This window comes from Loxodonta africana, chromosome 12, assembly GCF_030014295.1.
Source record: "Loxodonta africana isolate mLoxAfr1 chromosome 12, mLoxAfr1.hap2, whole genome shotgun sequence".
NCBI lineage: Eukaryota > Metazoa > Chordata > Mammalia > Proboscidea > Elephantidae > Loxodonta > Loxodonta africana.
In genome coordinates, this window is record NC_087353.1 from 98,937,024 (window position 1) to 98,963,553 (window position 26,530).

General features: G+C 53.0%; 2 protein-coding genes across 5 annotated transcripts; one reads left to right on the forward strand and one right to left on the reverse strand.

Moving 5' to 3' along the window:
- The first annotated feature begins 3 nt into the window (after window positions 1-3).
- CPSF4 (cleavage and polyadenylation specific factor 4) lies at window positions 4-15,916 on the forward strand. Of its 4 annotated transcripts, XM_023555968.2 has the most exons (9): window positions 179-213; window positions 4,217-4,267; window positions 5,544-5,694; window positions 6,189-6,341; window positions 8,922-9,017; window positions 9,379-9,472; window positions 10,615-10,687; window positions 12,249-12,419; window positions 15,074-15,916. In XM_023555968.2, exons 4-9 carry the CDS (start codon window positions 6,194-6,196, stop codon window positions 15,140-15,142), a joined length of 651 nt encoding a protein of 216 aa, XP_023411736.1. In that variant the 5' UTR covers window positions 179-213; window positions 4,217-4,267; window positions 5,544-5,694; window positions 6,189-6,193; the 3' UTR covers window positions 15,143-15,916. The 4 variants fall into 4 exon arrangements, with proteins under 4 accessions (XP_003416579.1, XP_003416580.1, XP_010594586.1 ...); XM_003416531.4 differs by lacking the exon at window positions 5,544-5,694 and having other exon boundaries at window positions 4-213; XM_003416532.4 differs by lacking the exon at window positions 5,544-5,694 and having other exon boundaries at window positions 6-213; window positions 12,324-12,419.
- A 992-nt stretch (window positions 15,917-16,908) lies between these two features.
- Window positions 16,909-22,734, reverse strand: ATP5MF (ATP synthase membrane subunit f). Its single transcript, XM_003416533.4, has 4 exons — window positions 22,553-22,734; window positions 19,793-19,900; window positions 18,290-18,406; window positions 16,909-17,072 (listed from the first exon to the last, which is right to left on the reverse strand). The coding sequence occupies exons 1-4, from the start codon at window positions 22,563-22,565 to the stop codon at window positions 17,044-17,046; spliced, it is 267 nt and encodes an 88-aa protein (XP_003416581.1). The 5' UTR covers window positions 22,566-22,734; the 3' UTR covers window positions 16,909-17,043.
- Between the last annotated feature and the right edge of the window lie 3,796 nt (window positions 22,735-26,530).

The following is a 26,530-nucleotide window of genomic DNA, read 5'->3' on the forward strand; positions in this document are numbered from 1 at the left end:
CCGGGCGGCGGCTGTGGCGGCTAAGGCGCGTGTGCGGCGGGACCGCGGCGGGTGGGCGAGTGAGCGGCTGGAGAGTCGAGTGGGAGCCGGGCCGGCAGGCCGCCGCCACCATGCAGGAGATCATCGCCAGTGTGGACCACATCAAGTTCGACTTGGAGATCGCAGTGGAGCAGCAGCTCGGGGCGCAGCCGCTGCCCTTCCCCGGCATGGACAGTGAGTGCGGGGCCGGGGCCGCCGGGCGGACCACCTCGGACCCAGGACCCCTCCTCCAGGATCCCGGGTCCTCTCCGCCCTTGTCTCGGGACTGCTCCCCTTGGCTCCGGGCTCCCTTCCCCTCGTTCCCCTCCCCCTGGTTTCAGGACCCCCTCCCGCTGAGTCTCGGGATCTCTCTCTCCTCGTCCCGGGACTCTTTCCACCTCGGTCACGGGATCTCCTGGGCCTGGGGCTCCTCCTCTCGCTTGGTCGCGTGGTCCCTCTCCCCCTCGGTCCCGAGACCTCTTTCCCCCTGGTTCTGGGACCGCCTTCTCTCTCCCACCTGGGCCCAGGAGTCCTCCTCCTTCGGCTCTCTCATCCCCTGGGGCTGTCCTAAAGTCATCTGCAGGAGAGCAGGGTGCTGCCTGACCAAATAATTCTTGAACAAAGGCAGGTTCTCCATGACTTGGAAATAGCCCCAACGCTCTCTCAACTACAGGAAGGCACTAGAAGACCCCCCTTCCCCAGGAGCCCACCTCCCACTGAGCACTCTCGTATTTTCATCAAAACATTGGGCCCTTGGAGGGGGCTTACTGAGGGAAGGGCCACCTCCCCCCTCTCCCTAGGAGATCCACCAAACCCGTCTCTGAAGCCTACCTCCTCCTCAGAGCCCATCCCTCATTCCGGGCCCGCCCCCCACTTTTTTCTGGTTCCTTCATTACACCCAGGCTTCTGGTACAGACCCTTCATGTTGGCCAGTCTGATCTCCTTTCACTGTCCCCCTTCTCTGGGCGGCTCCGGCTCTCCAGTGCTTCCTCTCCCCCAACTCCGGCGGGATAGTTTGTACCTCAAGAGGAACTGACCGTTTTTTGCTCTCCTCACCTTTCTGGGCATACTGGAAATTTAATGCTATAATATTAAGACTCAGAGAACTCTTGGAGGTTACTGATTCAATCCACAGATCGGGAAGCAGAGGTCTGGCTGGGGGAGGGGACTTGCCCAAGACCACACAGTGCGATGTGGCAGAGCCAGGGGAGGGTTCCGGCGTTTCTGACCCGTTCTCTTCAGTTTCCCATTCTGTCTCCCATCACTGCCAGAGTACTGCGGCCTTGTCCTCCCACTTATCCGTGGGGGACATCCCTACAGCCTCGCTCCCCTCAGGTGGCCATCCAGAGGTCACCTTCTGAGTCAGAGATCCTCTGTCCCACACATGCTGATCGTTCTGTGCCACAGAGTGCTTCTCCTGGAGACACCTGTGCCAGACAGCCACACTTTGTACGTGTGCAAACACTACCGCTGTGGGACACCTCTTAAAAGCAGCCGCTCGAACTCAGACACACGCACCCTCTTACCTACGCTTCGACATGGGATCACGTCCTATGTGCACGCGCACATCCACACCTTTTCTGTCTTGATGACACCAGCTTGAGGCCGTGGAAACATCTGTGTGGGGCAGCTCTTTCCCCCACCCTTCTCCAGCTACACCACAGATCTGAGAGTCTGTGAGGGCAGGCACAGCGGTGAGGGGCCCACGTACCTGTCCTAGGGTGGGCCAGGGACAGGTCCGGTCTCTGCCCAGCCATGGCTGCTGCCTAGTTCAGGGACTCAGACCTGCTAGGTGCCTTTAGTACTCACGGCCTATACGTGAAGGAGCCCTGGTGGTGCAGTGGTTGAGCACTCAGCTGCTAACAGTAAGGTGTGCGGTTTGAACCTACCAGCTGTTCCATGGGAGAAAGATGTGCTTCTATAAAGATTACAGCCTTGGAAACCATACAGGGCAGTTCTGCTCTGTCACATAGCGTCGCTCGGAGTTGGAATCAGCTCAGTGGCAACAGGTTTGGTTTTGGTTTTTGGCCCGTCTGTGATGGCATTCAGCATGTTAAAGCCCCCTCTGACTATCCAGTGAGGCCATGGCTCCACCTCCGTCCGTGCCTGCACCGCATTCCCCCTCATACTGGGGAAGAGCTGTCAGCCCTGCACTAAGGTGTGATCTTTTATCCATCTGCCTGAGACCCAGTCCCAGGAACGGATTTCTAGCTTTCAGGAATGAAGCCTTTACCTCTGAAAACCACAAAGGCCCAGAAATGCCCTTAAATGCAGAGTTTTTGATGTCAGGCTCTTCAAAGTTATTAAAACACAAAAAGTGTCTCCCTTGAGACCCGTTTTCTGCAGTGTTAAGCCTGTACTGTACTAGCAAGATCTGCCTGTCCTGGACAAGCCAAGGAATCTGCTGCAAGTTAGCGAGGAGAGGATGGAAGTGGGCTTTAGGGCTGCCGTCGGTGGATGTTCAGCAACTGTAAAATGTCTGCTGAGAGACAGAAATGTTAAACTAAACCAGGCACTGTCGAGTTGACCGCAACTCATGGTGATCCTACGTGTGTCCGTGTAGAACTGTGCTCCACAGGATTTTCAGTGGGTGATGTTTTTGTGCTTTACATGAAGGTTTACAGAACAAATTAGTTTCTTGTTAAACAATTAATACACGTATTGTTTTGCGACATTGGTTGCCAACCCCGCGACATGTCAATACCCGTTCTTGACCTTCGGTTCCCCATTTCATTTGTCCAGCTTTCTTGTCCCCTCCTGCCTTCTCATCCTTGTTCCTGGGTTGGTGTGCCCATTTAGTCTCATGTACATGCTTGAGCTATGCGTATTGTTGTTTGTTTTATGGACCTGTCTAATCTTTGGCTGGGGGTGAACCTCAGGAGTGACTTAAGTACTGAGCTGTGAGGGTGTCCAGGGGCCATACTCTTGGGGTTTTTCCAGTCTCTGCCAGACCAGTAAGTTTAGTATTTTTTTGTGAGTTTGAATTTTGTTCTACATTTTTCTTCAGGATCGTCTATTGTGATCTCTGTCATAGCAGTCAATGGTGGTAGGTGGGCACCATCTAGTTGTGCTGGACTCATTCTGGTGGAGGCTGTGATAGTTGTGGTCTGTTAGTTCTTTGGACTAATCTTTCCCTCGTGTCTTTGGTCTTCTTCATTCTCCCTTGCTCCAGACAGGGTGGGACCAATGGAATATCTTAGATGGCCTCTCAAAAGCTTTTAAGACCCAGACGCTGGTCACCAAAGTAGGATGTAGAACATTTTCTTTATAAACTGCCTTATGCCGATTGAGCTAGATGTTCCCCGAGACCATGATCCCCAGCCTTCAGCCCAGTAATTCGGTCCCTCAGGGTCACTAGCTGATTTTTAGAGGTAGATCTCCAGGCCTTTCTTCCAAGGCACCTTTGGGTGGACTTGAACCTCCAACCTTTCAGCTAGCAGCCAAGAGTCTTGACCGTTTACACCACCCAGGGACTTCTGTTTGTGGAGCCAGGGACAGTTTACTCTGGCAGCCATGGCTGGTGAATTCCTGGCTCATCAGGACAGCATTACCCTGGGAGCCACTGCCTTTCCTCACACCCTGCCTTTGTTCTCTTGCTATCTCACCTGAACCCGCTGTGTCTATGGGCGTGAAGGAACTAGGTCCCTTTAATAATTGTGTCTTCGTGCTGCATGTTAAAAGCAACTCTGCATCTCTGTGCCCTTCCCTCTAGGAGTACTGCCCCAGGGGTCCCCACCTCTTCTGAAACCTTCCTCCCTCCTCTGAGTCCCATTCACTGGTTTGTACTTCCTGTGAGACCATTCCCTCACTGGGCCTCACATTAACGTGCCTGTGAATTTGCCCTTCTGGAAGGCATGGGGGGGGGAGGTAATTAACTTCTGTGCACTTGTTCTCCATCCTTCCTCCCCTCACCCGCCCTCACCCGCCCGTAACTTCCTTGAAATCATCTTGCTTACAGTCAGCCTTCAGAGCACCCAGTGAATGGTTGGTCTCCATGCACATGCCTTACATTGTGGGGAATGACTGAAATAACCGGCTCTTTCCTGACTTGGTTACGCTTTGCTTTTTTGTGACTCTCCTGTACCCTGAACCCTTCACGGGTTAGAAGCCTAAAAGCCTCCTGCCCACCTTATTTAGACGTGACTAAGAACAGTTGCACCTAGCTTTGTTTGATGTTTTTCCTTTCTCCTTCCTGCAGAGTCGGGGGCTGCCGTCTGTGAGTTCTTTTTGAAAGCTGCCTGCGGCAAAGGTGAGAGATCCCAGCCCCTTGACAATCTTTTAGGCTGCCCGCTCTGCACCCGTCCCCTTGCAGACTCGCAGGCCATCGAGTCTCTTGCCGCCATTGCTTTGTGCTGACTAGCAGTGTCCCTAGATGAAGCTGGGGTTGGGATAGGCTAGGAATGTGACGGAGAGTTCTGCCTGGTGACTAAAACACAGGCCTGAGCCAGCTCCGAGCCTGGCTTTTCACCTCACTGTCCCTGTGGCCACAAGCTGGCCCTCTCCAGGACAGGGACCCCCAGCTCCGAGCCTGGCTTCTCACTTCACTGTCCCTGTGCCCGCAAGCTGGCCCTCCCTTGGACGAAGAACTCCAGCTCCAAAGCGTTCAGACACTTTCTCAAGGTTACATTAGTGAGTGGCTAAGCCCGCGTTTGAACCCAGGCCTTTCTAACACCAGCGCCTACACAGAACCATTGTCCTTTGTGGGCTGCCAGCAAAAACCCCACAGTAGTCTGCCCCGTGGGTCTTGTTCTCACCCACCAGGTCCCAGCAGCTGCTACATGAACCCAGTGGTCCGCTAACCCATAAGGAGAAGTGTCTCTGGACGGGACCACACACGCCACATCTGGGTCTGGGCATTTTTCTCTTTGTAGTAGATTTATTTGGGACTAAATTTTAATCAGGCTTGAATAGGGAGCACAGCATTCGAGTGAGAGGATGGCTTTAATGGATGATTTTGGAGAGTTTTGCTTCTGTAACAGAGTCATTTGCCACTGAACCCATAGACCCACCAGGTAGATAGATGGACCAGTTTGGCCTCACACTGTCTGGTCAGAACATCAGTCCCCTGCTGTGCTCCTGTCTCATTCCCACCTCTCTGCTCTGTTACCGTGCCCTTCTGTTAGCACAGCCGTCCTTAACACAGGTATGATGACTGCCTCTGTGTTAACTAGTACAGTAGCCACTGGCCGCTTAATTACAGTTAAATACAATTGCAAGTACAGGTCCTGGGTCGGACCAGTCATAGTTCAAGTGTTCAGGAGTCACCTGCAGCAGGCAGCTTCCATATCGGACCGCACAGGTACGAAACATTTCCATCACCATTGAAAGTTCTTTTGGACAGGGCTGCTGTAGATCTTTCCCGGCAGTCCCACCAGGCCACCCCGTGAGCAATCGGACATTCCCCAAGTATGGCGCTGTCCTGCCTGGGTGGACGGTCCCTGGGGCCCTGCTACAAGTAGCAGACCTTCCCCAGTTTGTGGTGTTGCACATCTTTTGAAGTCAACCTTCTTTCTTAATTCTTGGAGGCTAAATGGGCGCTGTGACAAGAGTCAGAGCCAGCCTGGGGTCCAGGCCTCTGCTGGTTGTCCTCTCTACGTCACCTCCATTAGGGCCGGTCCTCAAACCCCAGTCATCCTTTTACCACCCTGACAGTGTTTGTCACGTCCACATATCGCTGTAAGTACTCTTTAATTAAATGTAAAAATAAACACTCTCTCGCTCCCACTTGGACTTGCCTGTCATACACTGATATCTGTGAAGTCATGATTTAACGTTTCAGCTATATGTTTCCAAGACCCAATAAAACTACTGAAAGGGGGGCCCTGGTGGCACAGTGGTTAAGCACTCAGCTGCTGACCAAAAGCTCAGCAGTTCAAACCCACCTGCCACGCTGTGAGAGAAAGATGTGGCGGACTGCTCCCATAAAGATTTACAACCTTGGAAACCCTGTGGGACAGTTCTGCCCTGTCCTGTAGGATTGCAATGAGTCAGAATTGACTCGATGGCAACTTTTTTTTTTTTTTTAACAAAATTTAGAATCGTGTCCGTGAATGCTCTAAGGTCATGTGACACTGGCTCTACCTTCTGGGACATGCCGCTTCGGGGTGGCCCAGGGAGGCGTGAGGTGGCTCTGGGCCACATCTGTCTTCCCACCTCCGTCATCTTGGCAGGGGGCATGTGCCCATTCCGCCACATCAGCGGTGAGAAGACGGTGGTGTGCAAACACTGGCTGCGGGGGCTGTGCAAGAAGGGCGACCAGTGCGAGTTTCTGCATGAGTACGACATGACCAAGATGCCTGAGTGCTACTTCTACTCCAAGTTCGGTAAGGCCACCCAGGGCCTCCAGAGCCCTGGGCTCTCGCTGTTGGCCTTCTCCCGTTCTTCCAGCCTCAGATGACCTTTAGTTACGGGGAGTTCATGTTCTCTGTCGTAATCCCACACGTCTTTGTCGTGCTGTAGCTCTTTGAGCACTTTCCAGTGCTTTGGGAGGTTGAGGCTGGAGAGGATCATGCGGGGAGAGAGTGACCGATTGGTGGAGCTGGCCAGAGCCCTGTGCCTGCCCCTTCTCACTGCCCCCTGTCCGGCTTGTCCCTTCTCTCTGGGAGTGAATCCTGGTGTCCTAGTTACCTGGTGCTGCCATAACAGAAATACCACAAGTGGGTGGCTTTAAAGAACAGAAATTTATTTTCTCCCAGTCCTAGGGGCTAGAAGTCCCCGCAGAGTCTCAGCGTGTTGATTCCATCTGGGGGCCTCTCTCCCAGTTTCTGGGGACTGCTGCATTCCTTTGCACATAGACGATCCTCATACATGTTCTGTCTTCCCGTGTATGTCTGTTCTGGTCTTCATAACTCAGAAGCGATTAGGTTTAGGATCCACCCTACTCTGGACTGACCTCACTAACAAAACAAGAATACCGTTTCCAAACAGGGGGACACAGGTATGGGGGACAGGATTTCTATGCAGATTTTGGGGGACACAGTTCAGTCCATAACTTTGAGTAATAGCTTCACAGTCCTGAACTGCCCTTGAGAATAATGAATCCATGGGGTGCCTTCACTGACCTTAAAACAGACTCCCTCTATCCCCGCCTCAGAGTCCTGAATGGCCTGCTTGGAGAAGCGGAGTGTGGTGGAGGCAGCGGGGCTGGGCCTGGACTCAGCCAAGCTCTTGTGCTTTCTGGTGGAATTGGAGCCCCCTGGGTCTCCACTCGGATCCAGCCCTCCGTGAGAGAAAGATGTGGCAGTCTGGTTCTGTGAAAATTTACAGCCTTGGAAACCCTACGGGGCAGTTCTACTCTGTCCTTTAGGGTTGCTATGAGGTGGAATTGACTTGATGGCAGTGGGCTTTTCGGGTTTGGGCCCCTGCCCTGGGGTAGTTCCTAGAGAGAGGCTTGGTTGGTCAGCATGTGCTCGAGGGCTGACTCCGGAGGTTTCGAAGAACAGCCACGGCCCCAGGCCCTCTGTGAGGGCCCGTGGGAGTCTAGTCGCCTGAGCGAAGAACGCTGGCACTGTTGTCAGTGGAGATGTTGATCATTTCAGCGTCCCCCCAGCCTTGGCCTGCTGGTTTATTGATGATCACCACGGCCTTGTCATGCAGCGGCAGCGTACACTGAGAAGGAAGTCGGGGAACAGACAGACAGCGTTTTCCAGTGCTCCACAGCGTCGTCCAAGCCGCCGTGCCCCACGGCAGCAGTTCCTCCACGGGCAGTCAGCCTCCGTCCACACAGGCCCCTCCTGGGCCGGATTTGAGGGCGCCTCTGCAAGTGGTCTCTCCTCCCTGGCTGATGGCCCTGGGTCCTGGTCAGGCCCTCGTGGCTTTGTGATGCCATCCTGCCGGGCCTCCCTAGTGCAGACATGCCATCTGCAGTGGCCCCAGAAGCACATGAGCGTGTGACCTAGGTGTGCGTTGAGGACCCCCTCGGCCCTGAGCTGTAGGGATGAAGACAACAAACCAGCCCTCGCCCTATGGAGCTTTAGCTCTCGTGGCCCAAGAAGAGGGGCAGCTGGTATCTAGAAAAAAGTGAACAGAGAAGAGTGTTGTTCATGACAGGGCCCGTGGAGGAAGTAACAGCGATGAGGCAACAGGTGTGGGGCCTTCTGTAGGCACAGTGGTCAGGGAGGGCCTCAGAGGAGGTACTGCTGGAGCGGGGATCTGGAGACCAAGAAGGGGGCATCCTAGGGTGACACCTGGGGACCTTATTGGCAGAGGGTTGCTGATGGAACAGCCAAGAAGCTAATGTGGCTGCAGGGGGGATGAGGCTGTGAGCGGGGGCGGGCTGGACCACGTCAGGGCTGGTGGGCCTCAGCAAGGAGTGTGCATTTTGTCTAAATCGCGGTGGGTTTTCACCAGGGGGTGACGTGATCGGATGTACATTTTCTGTGTTAACATGAATGAGAGGGGTGCTCGGGCCACAGTTTCTGTAGCTGAGTGAGAGATGGTGGTGGCCAGCTGGGCCGACGGTTCCTGAGAGGTACAAGTTCCCAAATCATCTCCACTTTTGTCCTGAAAAGTAGAGTTCCTCAAATCTTCTTTCTGTCCCAGTTGTCAGTGTAAAGAGACAGGGCAGAGTAGTAATGGCCTGTCTCAGCTGGTGCACTTGAATTCTGAGGCCTCCACACTCCGGCCCCTTTGGGGTGGGGAGTGACTTGGGGAGGTGCCTACGCCAGGCGGTCGTTGGGTGTGCCCAGCAACCTAATGTCTGTGAAGAAAGGACTGTGACAGGCCCTTGTGCAGCTCGGGAAACACACCCAGAAGGGCCCCTGCCCACAGCCCTGGGGCCGGTCAGATACTAGGATTGCCTGGCTCTTCCTGCCTGTGCCATGCCTAGCTCCGGAGAGGCCAAGGTGGTGCTGGCGCCCGCTGCCTACACCACTTGGTGGATACCTGTCTGCGTTTTCCTCCAGGGGAGTGCAGCAACAAGGAGTGTCCCTTCCTGCACATTGACCCTGAGTCCAAGATCAAGGACTGCCCTTGGTATGACCGTGGCTTCTGCAAGCATGGTAGGTGTCTCGTAGGCTGGCCTTGGGAAGAGCCCTCCCCTTCTGCCGACGCGACCACTTGGGCTGTCATCCCTCACTGTCCCATCTGTGGCAGCAGAGCCTGGTATTGGGCATTCTGGGGCTGGGGAGACTTGTTCACACCCCAGGATGTCTACAGGCCACATTCTTGCCTGTGGTTTTGATAAGAAGCCTGAGTGCCCTGTCACTGTCCCCCATGATGACAAGGCAGAGGCTGCATTTGTGCCATCCACTTGCTGTCTGCACCCTGGGTGGCGGTCAGACAGGGCTGTGAATGGCAGAGTGGACACAAGGAGGCCCCTTGGGAGGGGACAGCCTGTGTGACCGGTGCTTGGCTCTGCAGGGCCCCTATGCAGACACCGGCACACGCGGAGAGTCATCTGTGTGAATTACCTCGTGGGATTCTGCCCAGAAGGGCCCTCATGTAAATTCATGCAGTGAGTAGCCAATGCACGCGCACCCTGGGCACCCTCCCTGGCCCTGCTGCTGTCCTCTCTTCTTGGGGTCTCAGCTTTGGTCCTGGGTGGGGGAAGGTGGGAGAGGGGCCGCTCCCTGAACCTAGAGGTGGTGCTCTTAGATCAGCACTCCGCCTTTATTGGGGCACAGACCCTTTGGGAATCTGGTGAAGCCCTGGCCCCTGTGCCCCAGAAAAACTCCTGCTCACGTAGCCTGTATATCGCTTGGGGAGTTTAGGGACTGCAAGAGCCCACGCTCTGGGAGCAAGGAACTGATGTTGCAGGGCCTCCTGTCGCTGGCACTGAGCTTGTGTCATTGTGGTAGTTCATGTGACACTCAAGTGTGAGAGAACAAGAGAGAACACCCCGTTCCACACACAAGAGCACTGAGATGCAGAGCTCAGCCACCTGGCCAGGGCTGCAGGGTGCAGCACCCATCCCCCATGTCTGTCACCTTGTCCTCTGAACTCAGTGCAGCCTGTCCCTTGTGGTGGTTGTGGGCCAGGGTCAGCCTGGGATGAGACCTAGGGTTCAGACAGGTCACCCCACTTCCCACATTGCATCCCCCCAGGCCGCTGCTGCCTGCAGCTGGTGCACAGTCCTCTGGTCTTTGGGGACCCCGGGCCCTCGCCAACTGTGAGCGGGTGGCTAGAGCTGCTGCCGTGGCCCTGCCCTTTAGATAAGGGCCCTGTTTCCAGGGCGGCTTGTCATCCAGTGATTCTGAGGAGTCAGACAAGGTGCAGATGTTGAGTTTGACCCTAAGGGAAGGTGGGTATTGCAGGGCACCTGTGCACGTAGCCCCTGTGTGTAGCCAGCTCGTTGCCTCTGAGGCCACCATGGGCTGGTTCCTTTATTTCTCTGAGCATCACTTGCCCAAGGCCTCACAGCTCATTCTGGGCAGAGGCTGAATTTGAACCCAGGCACATCAGCTGTTTTTCCTGCTGCTCCCATGGCTTCAGGGGCAGAGCTGAGTGCCAGCCCCACTGGTATCTGTGGTTCTGGTCAGCTCTGTGTTTGGGCGGGGCTGGGTGCAATTCCCTAGAATTTTAGACCTCGTGGCGTATCTTCTCTCACATACCTTCCCCTTCTTTTCTTCACATCTCCTGTGCCTGCCTGTTGACCAGTCCTCGGTTTGAACTGCCCATGGGAGCCACAGAGCAGCCCCCGCTGCCGCAGCAGACGCAGCCCCCAACGAAGGTACCGTGGGCGCCCTCCTCGGGCCTATGGTGTCGCTGGCATCAGGAGTGCAGGCTAGCAGACAGGTGCTCGGTGCTGCCTTGCTGTGCAGCCACCTGAGACCCAGGCTGCAGGCCTTGCGAGAAGAGGGAGGGAGGGAGAGAGCGGGAGAGGAGGGAGGCACCTGGAGCCCAGTAGAAAAGCTGGGAGCGGCACAGCTTGCATCTCTCCCTAGAGAGGGCAGCCAGTCTGCTAGGGCTGGCTTCCCATTTGGCTTCTCTGCCGTCTTGGTCTGGGAAGTCCTAGAATTTCATGACCTGGAATAGCAGGCAGGTCTTAGATCAAGTGTGAACATCCATGTGAGATGGGCTGCCTGGCATGGAGGTGGGACGTCTGCTGCCCTTGGTTCCGGCTCAGACCCTGCCTGTACAGATGATAAACAGGGGCTGAGAGGGAGGGGCTTACCTGAGAGGCCACTGCTAAACAGTAGCAGATCTGGGAATAGACCCGAGGCTGACCATTTTCTTTGGCCAATGCTGTTGCCTCCCCTGTATGGAGGGTCCCAACAGCTGGGCGTGCAGGGCTATGAGGGGGCTGGGAAAGAAGGGCTGCAGGACTAGCCACCTTCGGTTTTCCAGACTAGGGCTCCTCTCCAGGCAGTTGGCTTGTCTCCAGCAAGACTAGAGAGGGAAATGCCTGGACTAATGGAAACCTGCAGTAGCCACGCTATCCCCCGAACTAAGGGCATCTGAGTGTGGTTATGGGAGTTGAGGCCAGGGGCACAGGAAGGGGTGCTAGGCAGGGTCTGAGGAACCCCACCCGCCCGTCTTGAAGCCTCACCAGTCTGGCTCTGAGCCAGTGCCCGAATCCTACCCGTTCCCCCTCAGTGCTAGAGGCTGAGCGGAGGAAGGGATGCAGCCACACTTACAGCTTCACGGACCCACCCTCAAGAGGTTGTAGCAGAAATCAAATAGAACTTGTCAGGAAAGCCAGGAACTCCTCTCATGGGTGCAGCCATGATGACCCAGAGGGTCTCTAGCTTGGGGTTCCTGTGTTTATGGGGCTGGAGCCAGGAGCCCCCTTGGTTGGGAGGTGACCCAGCTGCTGAGTTTCAGCCCAGGAGCTCCAGCCCTACTCCCATGGCTCCCAGCAGAGGGCCCTCAGCCCCAGACTCAGGCCAGTGTGTCAGGCTCCAACCATTTTTCTATGACTGTTGCTTGCCGTGTAGGCTGCTAAACATCTGGCTGAACCAAGCGTTCATCCTGACCTGAAGCTAGAACCTCAGAACAAAAGTAAGGCCTGACCACGCCCGCGCCCCTGCCCAGAGACCTCCTCTTGTCTCCTTGGTGTTTTCTTTTCCACTTTTATTTTTCGTTTTTGTGTGTCTGCATGGCGTTTTTCGGGCAGCGGCTCCTGCCATCACCAGATACTGCTTTTCCGCCTGCTCTCCTGAGCGGGGCCATCGAGGAAGCCCTTCTTCCTGCTGGTCAGGCGGGAGAAGTCCGCCTTTTTTCTCGTCCCCGTTGGTAGTCTGCGTGCACGCGTTTTCTGCAGTAAAACCGTGTTGTGTGACTCTTTCCAGCAAAGTAACAATCCGCCATTACAAAGGTCGTCCTCCTTGATCCAGTTAACAAGCCAGAACTCTTCTCCCAATCAGCAGAGAGCCCCGCAGGTCATCGGGGTCATGCAGAGTCAAAACAGCAGTGCAGGCAACCGGGGACCCCGGCCGCTGGAGCAGGTCACCTGTTACAAGGTGAGTCCTGGGGCTCGGGGGCAGGGTGGGGGCTTTGCTCCTCTCTCAGGGGTTATCCCCTCACTCCCCAGACATCGAGTTTTGAAAGGTGAAATCGTCTTTGCCTTTGCTGACTGTAAGATAAAGGTGGGATGGAAACCTTCCTGCCATGATACACACCAAGGCAAGGTAAACATTAAAAGCAGACTGTTAAGTGAGTGGAGTCTGCAAGACAGTGAAGACACCTTTAGGAGACTGGGAAGCACGATGTGGGGAAGAGAGTGATCCCTAGGTCCCAGAGCCATCCTCAGCTCCCATGATTGAGCCCAAGGGTACAGGCCAGAGTCCGGGTCCACTTGGGAGGAATCAGGTTAGCACTGCCCCACATGGAGTGGGACTTGGGGAGGGAGGAGTGAGCTGGAAACACCTGATAGAAAACTTGTCTGTCTCATTCTTGGCTCTGGCTGGAAAGGGAGAAAAGTCCCTTTAGTGTTTGTAGTCACTGGCCCTTGACGTGAGCTTGGGCTTGTATTCGTGCCCTTGGTGAGGGCTGGGAAGCTACAGACTGAGATTTCTAATCTAAAACAGACCTGAGTTGGGAGGCCCCCTGCCAGGAGCCACAACCAATGCCCTTTGCTGAGCCACACAGAACTCCCACAGCTGGAGTTCCACCGAATGAGTTTGTAACCCAAAATCACCAAGCATGCAGGGAAAGAATCAGCCATGAGTGAGTCAGCAGTCAACAGCAGAACTAAAGCCCCAAGGACTTGGGACTTGGAATTGTTAGGTTTGAAATACTAAGTATATGTTTTTTTGTAAAACTTAGATGATCCGTGTATTCAGGGTGCACAGTGTCATCCTCTTACCGTCCCCACCTTTCCCAAAGCAGCCACTTGATTCAGTATGCTCATTTCTCAGATTTCTTGGCTTTCGTACCCTTTACACTCACAGATCCCTAAAGGGGACCCCAGTAGGGGTCCCCAGACCACACTTGGAGAGCTGTTCTTCTAAACTCCTATTTACATAAACACTGTATAATAAATTAAAAAAAAAAAAAAAAAAAAACACGCTGCCATCGAGTCGATTCTGACTCATAGTGACCCTATAGGACAGGGTAGAAATGCCCTATAGGGCTTCCAGGAAGTGGTTGGTAGACTCACACTGCTGACCTTTTCACCGGCAGCTGAGGCTCCACAGGTTTGACGTGTAGGATCTTTTTACCGCTGACCACTGCTGGCTGACACTTTGATGGTTGTGAGCTCTCACCTGATGATGCCGTTAGCATGATGCCTGCCTAGTAGGTCTGAGCCTGAGGGCATATACTGAAAAAGTACATAGAACTTGCCCTCGAGCAAGATGGAACCCCTCAGCCCTTCCTCAGATAGTCCTTGAGCTCCTGCTCTGGGCGGCTCTTCTGAGAAAGGCGGCTGTTCTTTCCTGGGAGGGCTTTGTGTTCTGGGAGAAGGGGCTGGTACGTGGCTTTAGGGCAGGCCTGGCAGGAGGTTTCTGAGCCTGAGCCCTGAAGGGTGAGGAGTGCAGAGCAGTGATGGAGTTGAGAAGGTGAGGCTCTTTGGGAAGCAGAGGAGACAGCAGGCAGGTGCTGGGGTCTGCTCGTCCCAACACTCCCTTCTCAGGTACTGTGAGGAAACAGGCAGCTTGGTTGCCATCTTGCCCCTGTCCAGGAGTATTTAGCAGGGCCTCCCCTGTGAAGCAGGCTCTCCCAAGTCCTGACACCTCACAGAGGCAGAGCTGGGGCGGGGGAGGGGGGCCTTCACACTGTTAAAGACACCTCATGGGAATAGTGGATTCCTGGGGTCATCACATCAGCAGAAGGGCCACTGGCAGCTACACAGGTCACTTGCCCACCCAGAAGTCACACCTACCCATCAGACATTTGAAAACAGGGACGGTGGAGCAGAAGGAATATGACAGGTGCGAACTCTGGGCTGCCATCAAGTATGGCCCCCTACTCGCTCCACCCATCTTTTTGAGGAGTGGTGGGGAAGCCAGAGAAGCTAGGGAAGGGCCTGGATAGTGGAGCCTGGACAAGGCAGGCAGTACTAAAATTCTGAGATTATACCGGGCCTACTCACCCAAGTTTAACCAACCACTGTCCTATCACTCTTCTGCTCCTGTGATCCAAACCAGTCCCCCTGGGGTAGCTTAGGCAGTTGTGCCGAGCCAGGAGGGAACAGGTATGGTGCAGTGTGCCCTCAGCTGCACAGCAGGGACTCCCCCATTTGGGGGGAGGAGCCCCGAATGTTGCCTCAGAGGTAAGTGACCAGCCTGCAGAGGGGCCTCGTCCCTGGCCAGGCCAGGGGTGCCACAAGCTGCCTCCTCCTTTCTGCCATCCACTTTACAAGCCCTTCAGTGAGCTGGGCCATGTCGGGTGGGTGTGGTACCAAGTGGTTGAGATAGTCCCAGCCCAGAGCACTCTGGGGTGCGTGCTGTCTGGTGGCCCGGTGGTGGTGTCCCTTGCTTTCCTCTGCAAGGCGCTGGCTGCTGTGTCTGCCCCACTGCACCTTCCTTCTCTTGCCCTCGTGTTGGAGAGAAGACCTATGCGCCACTGAGCACGTCAGAGTCCCTCACCAGCCTGTTCCGTGGTAGGTGTCCCTGGAGCTGGAGACGCACTTGAACATGCTGTTGTTTTTGTCTCCTCCCCTTGCTGTTCCCAGTGCGGTGAGAAAGGACACTACGCCAACAGATGCACCAAAGGCCACTTGGCCTTTCTCAGTGGACAGTGACAGCAGCTGGAGCCACCTCAGAGCAGCCTGAAGGGTCTGTTGTTGGGGACGTGTGTTTAACTGGTGCCAGTGTCGGCACAGCCCTGGTGAAAACTGGCAGGCAGGCCAGGCGGGAGTGTCCTCTGAGGGGCAATGGCTGTTCGTTTCTCTATCACTTTGCTGTAATCTCTTTCTTTTTTTAAAAAAGGGACGTTGGGTCCCTCAGGCCGGCATCATGTTTGTCTAGGCGCTAGTGCCTCTCTGGGACTCCCCACACACCCACCCTGTGAGGAGGGAGGCCACTGCTGGGGAAGGGCTTGTGCTGTACCATCTGTATGGAAGGTGGCCGTCCCCTCAGAGCCTTATCAAACACCAGTTCTTGGTGACCCGGGGGCCGGTAGATCATTCAGAGTTGCTGGTAGATCAAAGCTGTGGCCAGGCCATGCCCACTTTCTCCATGACCTGCTGAACTCAGAAGCTATGCCTATCAATGTGATTAGGAGGTGGCCCAACGTGGCAGCACTTGAGGGGTACAGGGCTCTGCAGTTTGAGCTTTCTCCTCTGGGCTTATTTTCTCTTGGGACACCTGCAAGACCATCTTTTAACCAGATGACCCAGCCCACCTGTGTGCCACCTCACCACCCGTCCAGCGTGCCATTGGCATGTGAAAGAGGCCACCCTGCCCCTGGGCCTGGAAAATGTGAAACCGTCAACTGCAACCTGCTGGACAAGTGGGCCTACCCAAGTTCAAGTACAAGAACATTTTTTATAAGCTTGATTAAAGCTTGTTTTTTTAAGTCGTGTCTTGTTCATTAAGGGACACCGTGCAGAGGCCTTTTGATGCTGCTGCACCAGCTGCGCGGATGTCAGTGTTTTTTGTTCCCTTTCAACAAACGTGTGTCTGAAGTGAAGTGACACTGCTGGCTGGACCCTGGTCAAGGTCAGAAGCTTGGGCTTCAGAGGAGCCACCAGGCAGGTCACCTTCCCTCATCTCAGACACTGGATGACCCTGTTTATTCAAATAGAGCGGTCCCCTTTCCCTTCCATGTGGCCTGTGTGCTGACCACACACTCAACAAGCAACAGGTTCTGGCCTTCCTACTACTTGTAACTTTACTGAAGACCTTTAATAGAAGGGTAAGGAAGTAGGTGCTGAGGTGGGGGTCTATCTGTTAAACTCAGACCCCCCAACTGAGCTTCTGCAAGTAAAGCTTCCTTACCAAGAGGCCCCCATTAAGTGCAGCCTGCGGGGACAGGCAGGCAACACTGGCCTGAGGGCTCTCCAGACAGTGCTGGGTCACTGCCCCTGATGCCCCCAGTAATGCAGAAAGATTGAGGGAGGGGTGACATCAGGCCATCCACAAAAAGGCCTGTCTTTGAGCTTAGCTGTATCCACTGGCAATTCCACACCTCCCCTGCCTGGGGCCTCGGAGCAGCCAGCTGGGGTCTGACGGTCCTAGAACACAGGGCCTCTGGTTTATACTGTCCACCAGTAAAAGGCAAAAAGTACCTCCAGATGCCTACAGCACTCCTGGGAAAAAGCAGGGACAGACCTCAGGGCACTGCTATCAGGGAAGCTCTGGGAGACACCCCACCCCCCAGCAGCCATGGCTCCTCCCCCTTGGGCTCAAGCTGGCTGGACACCCCAGTGAGCTGGGACAAGATACCAAAGCAGTAGTGTGGGAAACCACCAGGCCTCAGGTCAAAGCCCTGGGCTGTCGGCAGCCCACCTCTGGGAGTCCAGAACGCAGGTGCTCCTAGAGTTCAGGAGAATGGCCCAGTCAGACACCACGTATACCTGTCTTTTATTGGACACTAGTTGTCAATCGGGGTGTGAAAGGACTGTTCCTCGAGGGGGAAAGGGTGCCAGGGCCAAAGCAACCACAGCCAGGAATGCAGACGGCGTCCTCTCCACTGGCTTCCTCAGTGGTACTTACGTGACCGCTGATGTTCTGAAGTAAGAAAATAAAAAGTTTTTTAAAAGGTATAGTAAGCAGACAGGGATTGGATGGGACAATGGGATAGAAAATGATACTGGCAAAAAATAAGCTTCTTGGATCGAGTAGACACATGAGACCATGTTAGCATCTCCTGTCTAGAGGGGAGATGAAGGGGTCAGAAGCTGGCCGAATGGATACAAAAAGACAGAGTGAAGGGAAGGAGTGTGCTGTCTCATTAGGGGGAGAGCAATTAGGAGTATATAGCAAGGGGTATATAAATTTTTGTATGAGAGACTGACTTGATTTGTAAACTTTCACTTAAAGCACAATAAAAATTCAAAAAAAAAAAAAGGTACAGTAAGCCTAAGAAGGGAAGCCCTGGTGGCGAAGTGGTTAAATGCTACGGCTGCTAACCAAAGGGTCAGCAGTTCGAATCCACCAGGCATTCCTTGGAAACTCTAGGGGGCAGTTTTACTCTGTCCTGTAGGGCCGCTATGAGTCGGAATCGACTCGACGGCACTGGGTTTGGAAGCATAAGAAGATGGGGAGGGAAGGTTACACCATGTAAAGCCATCCTGAGAACTACTTTGGGGAGATGACCCAGAACTCAAACTGGGAGACCTGAAGGCACCACCCGCAGGAGCTAATCTGCCACTGGCCAGCCTCTTTCTTTCAGGATAAGACATCCCCTGACAGCTGAACAGCACCTGAGAAACAGTCCTTCAGAGACAGTGTATGCTGGATCCAGGCCAGCAGGGGGCTCAGCTCAGAAACAGCCCTGGAAACCCAGTCAGAGGCCACTACTGACAGTTCCTGGCATCTTCCACCCAACTCCTCGCAGGTCCAAGGCTAGCTGTGCCTTCCCAGAGCACTGGATTGCACCACTCAACCTATTGCCCTCTTCACGTTGGCTGCTAGGATCATCAAAGCCAAAATTTCCACCAACATTTAGCAGAGCCCACAGGACCTTACAGAATGCTTCCTAAGTATTACCTTTACCTCAGCTTCATCTTGCTGTCTCTTGCCCAACAATTTCCTCAATATCCCATATGCTGTATTGTGTTCTGATCAGTCCCTGCAATCCTTTCAAGTGGGAGCATAGGTAAGGAACATCCTTTAGGTTCCTCAGCTGACAGGTGAGAGGTGGATGGCCAGATCTAACAGAGTGAACCAATGCCACCCTCTTACGGGCACTCCACTGAAGTTAAGACAATCCAAAAGGCACTCACTGAGTTTCTTGTAACAACGGCAGTAGTTGAAAACCACGTAAGCTCCCAGCACCATGGAAATCCCAGCGACGCTTCCCTTCTTCACGTTGACATACTTGTTGTAATACCGGTCATAACCTGCGAACAGAAGAAGCGGTCACTGCCCTGCTTTGAAGGACGTGCTTCACAGAGTGCAAGGTCAAATCGGGTTTAAATTCAGGGACCACCCAGGCCTGCGCTGGCTCTAAGCCACTCGCTCTACGTTCGCTGGTTGATAAAGGAAAAGTACAAGTGTCCCAAGTAGGGCCTGGATCCTCACTAGCGCAGGACCAGCTCCAGAACCAGGCCCATTTTGATTCTGCCCCTACCCTTTGACCTTGATAGTGCAGCCCTTTGATCTTGCCTCACCTCTACCTCTAGCCCTCGGGATCTCCTTAAGCTAATTCTGACTGAAACCCCAACCCACAATAAGGGCGACTTGGCCATGGACAGCAGGGTTAGCCTGGCTCCCCGGGAAGAGGAAGGCTCTTCACTGGGTGCTTAGGCATGTGCTGAAGCTGCTCCCACAGTGAGGAAATGACACTACCCTGCCCTCGGGGCCTCACCAACCTGGTGGAGGGAGACTGAAATGACCACAAAAAACTACAGTGAAGGGTGCCGGGAGGCGCAGTCCAGGAGCTACGAGCATGGGCAGGCCACGTTCACCTCCCCAGAGAAGGACAGAGCTTGAGGAAAGGCCACAGGGCAGGGGGCAACGTGGCATACAAAAGGCTGAAAGACAGCCTGGGTGGTCAGAATTAAGAGAAAAAAACAGAAGGTGGCGCCCTGAGGAGGCTGGGACTGCACTGGGTCTTTATGCCAAGAGTGACAAGACGCATTACGCAGGAAAAGATGTCAGCAGCCACGCGCTTCTAAAGTAACTGTAGACCTGAAGGATGAAACCAAAAAAACCAAACCCACTGCTATCGAGCCAATTCCAACTCACAGCGACCCTACTGGACGGAGTAGAACTGCCCCACAGAGTTTCCAAGGAGCGCCTGGCGGATTCGAACTGCCGACCTCTTGGTTAGCACCTGTAGCACTTAACCACTATGCCACCAGGGTTTCCGACCTGAAGGATAGGCCACTTCGAATATTGATTGTGGAAGTTTTGCCTGGCAGGGAGGTCAGGAGCATATAAACTGATGTCCACTATGCTTTGAACTCAACGTTCCTCCTGAAGTTTTATGATGGAAAAATGCTCATAGACAATTCTTTAAGAAGGAGGCAGCAGTACTGATCCCAAGCGATAGAAAAAATTTTCTGAATTATCTCAGAGCCAACCGCTAACAGGGCCAATCAAAATTGGAAGCTGAAGGGCTAACAAGCTCCCTATCTGTCCCCAAAGGAAGGACGCGGGAGCCGTTCTTGACATACTTGCTTATGAGACAACAAGGCCATTACTGTCCAAATTAATTCATGGCAAGAAGAGACCTCAAGACCCAGAGATCTGCTTTTGTTTACAGGTTTCCATAAGGATCTCACCTCTCCGAACTCCCCAAAAAATGCCACGTGGGGTGAAGTCCCGCATCAGTATCCAGCTGGGCAGCTCCGCTATTTTGACATCCATAAGTCTCTTCTCCTTCAGTGGTACTGAAAAGAGGGAAAAAACACAGCACTGAAAAATCTGCCAAGAACAAAAATAGCAGCCTTTTAAGCCACTTATTCCAACCATTCAATAAAGATATCACCCTGTACAGGCTGCACGTAAATACACGTGCCTACAAAACCCAAACCAAACCAAACCCAGTGCCGTCGAGTCAATTCCGACTCATAGCGACCCTATAGGACAGAGTAGAACTGCCCCACAGAGTTTCCAAGGAGCACCTGGTGGATTCGAACTGCCAACCCTTTGGTTAGCAGCCATAGCACTTAGCCACTACACCACCAGGGTTTCCGACGTGCCTACAAATCCACCATTAAACCTATTACAGCTTAAAGACTGAGTCTATATAATGGCAGAACTGCTTTCTTCATGAACAGGATGTGTCTGACAGCCTGCTGTGAATAATTCTGTAAAGAGAGCTAAGGGCTGTGAGGAGGAAGGCAATAAAGTGGACAACAGAGAGATTAGTATTTACTTTACATACACTAGCTCATTCAGTCTTCACAACAATCCTACCAAGTAGCTGATGCTTTCATTTTATAGGGAGGGAAGGAGACTCAGGTTGAGCAACCTGACCAAGGTCACAGAGCATGCAGGTAGCAGAGGCAGGACTCAATTCAGGTCTGGCCCCTATGGTCCCTGAGCCACGCCCAGGGCAGACAGATGTGGAAGGACACCAGTTGTGATGTGCTCTGAGGCGTCCACTCTGACTAGACGCACTTGTTTATTGGTGACAGGCTTCGAGAAGCACCAGGGTTTGCTCAGGCGCTATCTTCCCTGATGTGCCAGCCTGAGTAGGTGCAATTAAAAGAACCAAAGGAATTTCTACCTCAAGCGTCCTACCTGGGACCACAGAGGTCAACAATTACCAGAGGCAGAAATAAGAACATATTCCAAGAAGTCAAATAATACAAAACTAATACAAATGATTCATTGGGCCCCAGATCACATTCAAACTAACATCTAGGGCAGAGGACAAGAAGGGCTCCTGGCTGAAGCCATACTGTACTCCCCTCCCAGCCAGGAGTAAAACAGGGAGGGAAACAAGGACAGTCAGGGAGAGGGTGGAGCAGCATGTGTCCAGGAGGTGCTCCAAGGTAGGAGTGGTCTCCCTTCCCCTCTCCTCACCCAAGAGATCAATTTTTTAAAACTTAGCAAGTCTTCTCTTTAAGGAAAGAATCAAAGACCAGTGTCCCTTCTTAAAGATGACCAGCCACAGGAAGAGCCTCACTAAATCACTCCAAGGTTTCTTCTCCATTTTGGGATCCAAAGAAAGGCTAAGGTTCCTTTAGAATCAGCTTCGAGAGTCCACAGGAGGAATCCCACAGTTCTCCTGACACCTCTCCACCCTTAACAAAGGCAAGGGATCTCAGGCCTGCTGCAAAATAGCCAGAAATGCAGGGCTTAACTTCCAGTCTGCTACTGGCTGTCAAGAAGCCAGTGACAAGCAGATGCATAAGCCAATGACCAGCATGCATGGCTTTAGGGGCACATTCAGGCCCCAACCTTCCGTCCAGCCTCATCCAACAAATACGACACACCCACTGTGTGAGCTGCTAACCAAAAGGTCAGCTGTTCAAACCCACCAGTAACTCTGTGGGAAAAAGACCTGGTGATCACCTTCCATAAAGATTACAGCCTAGGAAACCCATGGAATCACTGTGGTTTGAAGCTGACTCGACAGCACCTAACAACAGTACGCCGGCAGTGGGCTAGGCCTCAGTGCTCTTTTTGCATGTTGTCTAAACAATGAGACACGGGAGAAAATTGCTTCTCACCTTTTCTGAACTCTTCTTCACTTCTCCAGCCTAAGAATAACAACATAGAAGCTGGAGCAGGACACACATCGGGTAAGCAGAACTCTGCCACTGTCATGCTGTGTGACCTCTAGTGGACCACATGACATTTCTGGCCGTTCTTTTCCTCATCTTTAAAGTAAGATAAGTGCTCCCGACACCGACTCCCTGACAAGGCTATTGTGAGGATCAATGGCTAAAACATTGTTTACGTATCAAAAAAACAAACGTGCACACCCTGGTGAGTGTAGAGATGTACACCTGCACGCTAAAGAAAAGCCAGCCTTGTGAATAAAGCTCAGTTTACTAATTTACCGCGAGGCCCCGGACTACGACCTAGGCTTAAATTCCAGGTCCGTCCACTCATTAGATGTGACGCGTTCAAGGTCACTTCACCTCGCCAAGCCTATTCGGCCCACAGTCAACACATCTGCATCGAACCTTACAGGTGTGAGTCAAGTCCTAGCCATCAGCCCCTACCCCTACTTAACATGACCTTTCGCTTTGAAAAGAAGGATGGCAGCTGCGCGTAGGGTTCAAGTGCAAAGCGCGCGGCAGGGAGAAACTACTCCTTAGAACAGAGGAAAGCAGGTCCCATGAGGCGCGTCCCCAGGCCCGGGGCGTTCGGTCCGGCTGAGCTCACGCTCCACGCCGCGGCCGAGCGGCGCAGGACCCCGGGCCAAGGGTCGGGTGCACCTCGGGGAGGCCGCGAAGAGGGCCGTGAGCGAAGGGCAGGTGCCTCCGCAGTCCCCTTCCTTCCTTCCCCTCCCAGTGCGGCTCCGCACCCCGCACCAAGCCTCCTACGCGGCGGCCGAACAGCCCTACTCCGGGCCGGACACTCACCGACGGACGCCATCTTGGAGTCCTGGGTGTCCGCTGTGCGGGGCCGCGCGGGGGCTGCTGGGTAGGGAGCAGGAGCGCCGGCGCGCGGGAGCAGAGGCTCACGGGAAGCAAGTCACTCTGGGTCGAGGCCGGGGTCCTTAGAGCGCGGTGGAGTGAAGGGAGAGGACCCTGGAGGGCAAAGCCCCGCGGCCCTGCGGCTAGAGAAGGATGGGCTGCAGTCGAGGCTCCCCTTCCCATAAGGAAGGAAGAAGGGAGGCAGAAAGCCTGTGGCGTCACTAGGGTTGGTGTCACCCAGTGCATTAACTCATAGTGTCACACCCCCATCCATCCCGTCCCAGGGTGGGCGGGGCCACTCGGCGAACCCCTCCCCTGGCCCCGTCCCACCCAGCCCGCAGCTCCTCCGCTCTCCCATTGTCCAAGGCCCATACCCTGACTGGCGGGTGACATGGGGTGGGGGGTGTTGGTGGCGAGGTAACGCACTGGGTGACAGCAGCCCTACTGACTGGCGGGTGACGAGTGGGGGGTGTGAGACGAGTTGCACTGGGTGATGGGTGACACCCCCAGCCCTAGTGACACCACGCCTTGGCCGTCCTCCTCGCCCTCCCACCATCACTGCCACATACCCTGGGGCCATTTTGATGTCACTACCTGTGACAGTGTCAGGGGGTGCAGTTCGCACCCCCCAGTGACACCACTGCAGAAAGGGACAAAAAAAAAAAGGCAGATTTTTTTTGGCCAGAAAAACAAACAAATCAGTCTTAGAGGAAATACAGTCAGCATGCTCCTTAGAAGCAAGGGTGGTGAGACTTCAGCTTGCTTACTTTGGACACGACATCAGGAAAGACCAATTTCTAGAAAAGGACATCATGTTTGGTAAAGTAGAGGGTCAGTGAAACAGAGGGAAACCTCAATGAGATGGAGTGACATGGCAGCCGCAACAACGGACTCAGACAGACAAATGATCGTGAAGATGGCACAGGACTGCAACATTTCGTTATAACTAACAGTAGTCTTCCATCAAACATACATTGTTCTGGACTGGCACTGTGGACACAGTAATCAATCAGACATGCCTCTGTTCTCTAGGATCCCTGTATAGCACGGGAGGAAGATGTACAGATGTGAGAGCACAGCAATAGAGGTATGTACAAGATGCACAGCAGGGAGCCATCAACTCCTTGGGGCGGGGGACTGGGAGGGCTTCAGAGAAGAGGTGCTTCCTTTTAAAAAAGGAAAAGGCAGTTGCCACATGGACAAGGTGACGAGGGGCACTCGAGGTACCAGGAGCTGTATGTGCACAGGTACGGAGGACCAGAGCGTGTGGTGGGTTTGGGTCAGAATGGTGGCAGTGATGGCAGAGTCAAGAGATGAGTCTAGAGGGGCAGCAGGAGTCAGAACACAAAGTGCTGTGAATGCTAGGAGAGGGTAGTGGTAAGCCAGTCTAAGGAAAGAGTGACCCACTGAGATCTGCATATTAGAACGATAACCTGGGGTGCTGAGTAGAGAACAGATTGGAAGGTAAGACTGGGGGCACACAGCCCAGTTATGCAGGGATCATAGTACTGAGCGTTCCAGGCACTGTTCCAGGCACTGGAGATACTGGGAAAACAAAACATAAAAATCCATGCCCTTGTGGAGCATTCATTCCAGGGAAAGAAAGAAACAAACAAAAAAAATGTCAAATCTAGAGTATGAATAAATCAGGATGGGCTACGTGGTAGTTGTTGTTGTTAAGTGCCGTTGAGTCAGTTCCGACTCATAGTGACCTTACGTGCAACAGAACGAAACACTGCTTGGTCCTGCACTATCCTCACAATTGTTATGCTTGAGCCCACTGTTGCAGCCACTGTGTCAATACATCTCATCAAGAGGCTTCCTCTTTTTTGCTGACCCTCTACTTTACCATGCATGATGTCGTTCTCCAGGGACTGATCCTTCCTGCTAACATGTCCAGAGTATGTGAGAAGAAGTCTCACCATCCTTGCTCCTAAAGAGCATTCTGGCTATACTTCTTCCAAGACAGATTTGTTCATTCTTCTGGCTGTCCATGGTATAATCAATATTCTTTGTTAACACCATAATTCAAAGGCATCAATTCTTCAGTCTTCCTTATTCATTGTCCAGTTTTTGCAGGCATATGAGGTGATTGAAAACATCATGGCTTGGGTCCTTAAAGTGATATCTTTGCTTTTAACACTTTACAGAGGTCTTTTGTAGCAGATTTGCCCAATGCAGTGTGTCATTTGATTTCTTGACTGCTGCTCCCATGGGCACTGAGTGTGGATCCAAGTAAAATGAAATCCTTGACAACTTCAGTCTTTTCTCCATTTATCATACTGTTGCTTATTGGTCCAGTTGTAAAGATTTTTGTTTTCTTTATGTTGAAGTGTAATCCATACTGAAGGCTGTAGTCTTTTATCTTCATCAGTGCTTCATGTCCTCTTCACTTTCAGCAAAATGGGCTAGGTTAGGCTGCAGTAATAACTAATCCAAAACCTTAGTGACTTAAAAAAAAGAAGGTGATTTTTCACTGACTTGATGTGCCCATCACAGGTGGTCCAGGGGCTCTGCTCACACAAGGATTCAGGCTGATGAGCAGCCACCATCTCAAAGAGATGGCTGTCATGCCTGCGGGAAAGAGACTCTCACCTTCTACTCAGTATTCTGACCTGGCAGTGAAGTGGTGCTTCCGCTCACACTCATTGGCCAGAAGTGGCCATGTGGCCTCATTCAGGAAATGCAAAGACATCTTGTACTCTGAAGGGGGAGCATGAGAGATGTTTGGAAAACGGCAATAATGACCTCCCCAGTGTGTCCGAAGGTAGTAAGTGGAGGAAAATCAACCTGGGAAGGCCAGAGGAAGAATGGCTGTGGTTTTAAATAGGAATGGTCCAAGCAGGTGGCAACAGGTGGAAAGGGCACTCTGGTGGCGTGGAGCGAGCATGTGGGTGTCCAGAGAGGCACCACAGGACAGGGGATCATGTTGGACTGTTTGCAGAAGGGACAGAAGCAATGGACAGCAGTGGAAAGACACATCCAGGGGGCAGTTCCTCATGACTTGGGGATTGATTGCGTTTGGTAGGGGGTGGCAGGAAGGAGTGAAAGAGACCCTTGGTTTTCTGGCTTGAGAAAAGGATCACAGAAACGGGAGCAACTATACCAGCGCTGTCTGAGAGAACATTCTGCAACCAAGGATATGGTCTATGTCTGTGGAACCCACTGTCTAATTCGATAGCCACCAGCCATATCTGGCTATTGAGTCCTTGAAAATGTTTATTTAGTTTTAAGTAGCCACATGTGGGTTGTGACTACCAAATTATACAGTACAGAGCTAGAGGCTTAAATAATGAAAAACAAATGGAGGAGGAGGAGAAAGTATGGGAAATATATTGTTCCCAATGGAAACAAGGGGACTCCAGGGCAGCATTTGGGGATTCAGTCACAGGGACAAATGCTGGCCGCTTTGAGGTGCAGCAGGTGGCAGGGTTGGTTAGAGACTAAAACAAATCCAATCATTTACCATCTCCTGTAAACAGAACTCTGTCTGTTTCTTGGATGATTTCTGTGTGGCTCCCACTCATTCTTTGCCCTTCACTCATCCCCAGACATAATCCCTATCCTTAAGGGTGTGTGCTTCCATTGCCTGCTCTTCTTTAGATGTGTATCAGGCTTTTAAATCAACTAGCAATATACTGAATTGTTTTCTAGGTCTTCAACCTGACACATACTTGGGTTCACGCTTTCTGTTTCTTTCTGGGGCTTGGTTTTATTGGACTTGATAACAGTCATGGCAACCTTACCTATTGGTGGAGAAATCCACTAATGCTTTTACATAAACAGCAGAAAATAAACCCAACTGTACAGATCTGTCTGCCCACTAGAACTTGAGGTGACTCTCCTTTGTGGCAATTTCAATTTTTCTGACAACTACATCTTTCAGAGGTTTACCTCTGGGATGATTTTTAAGTAAAAACATTC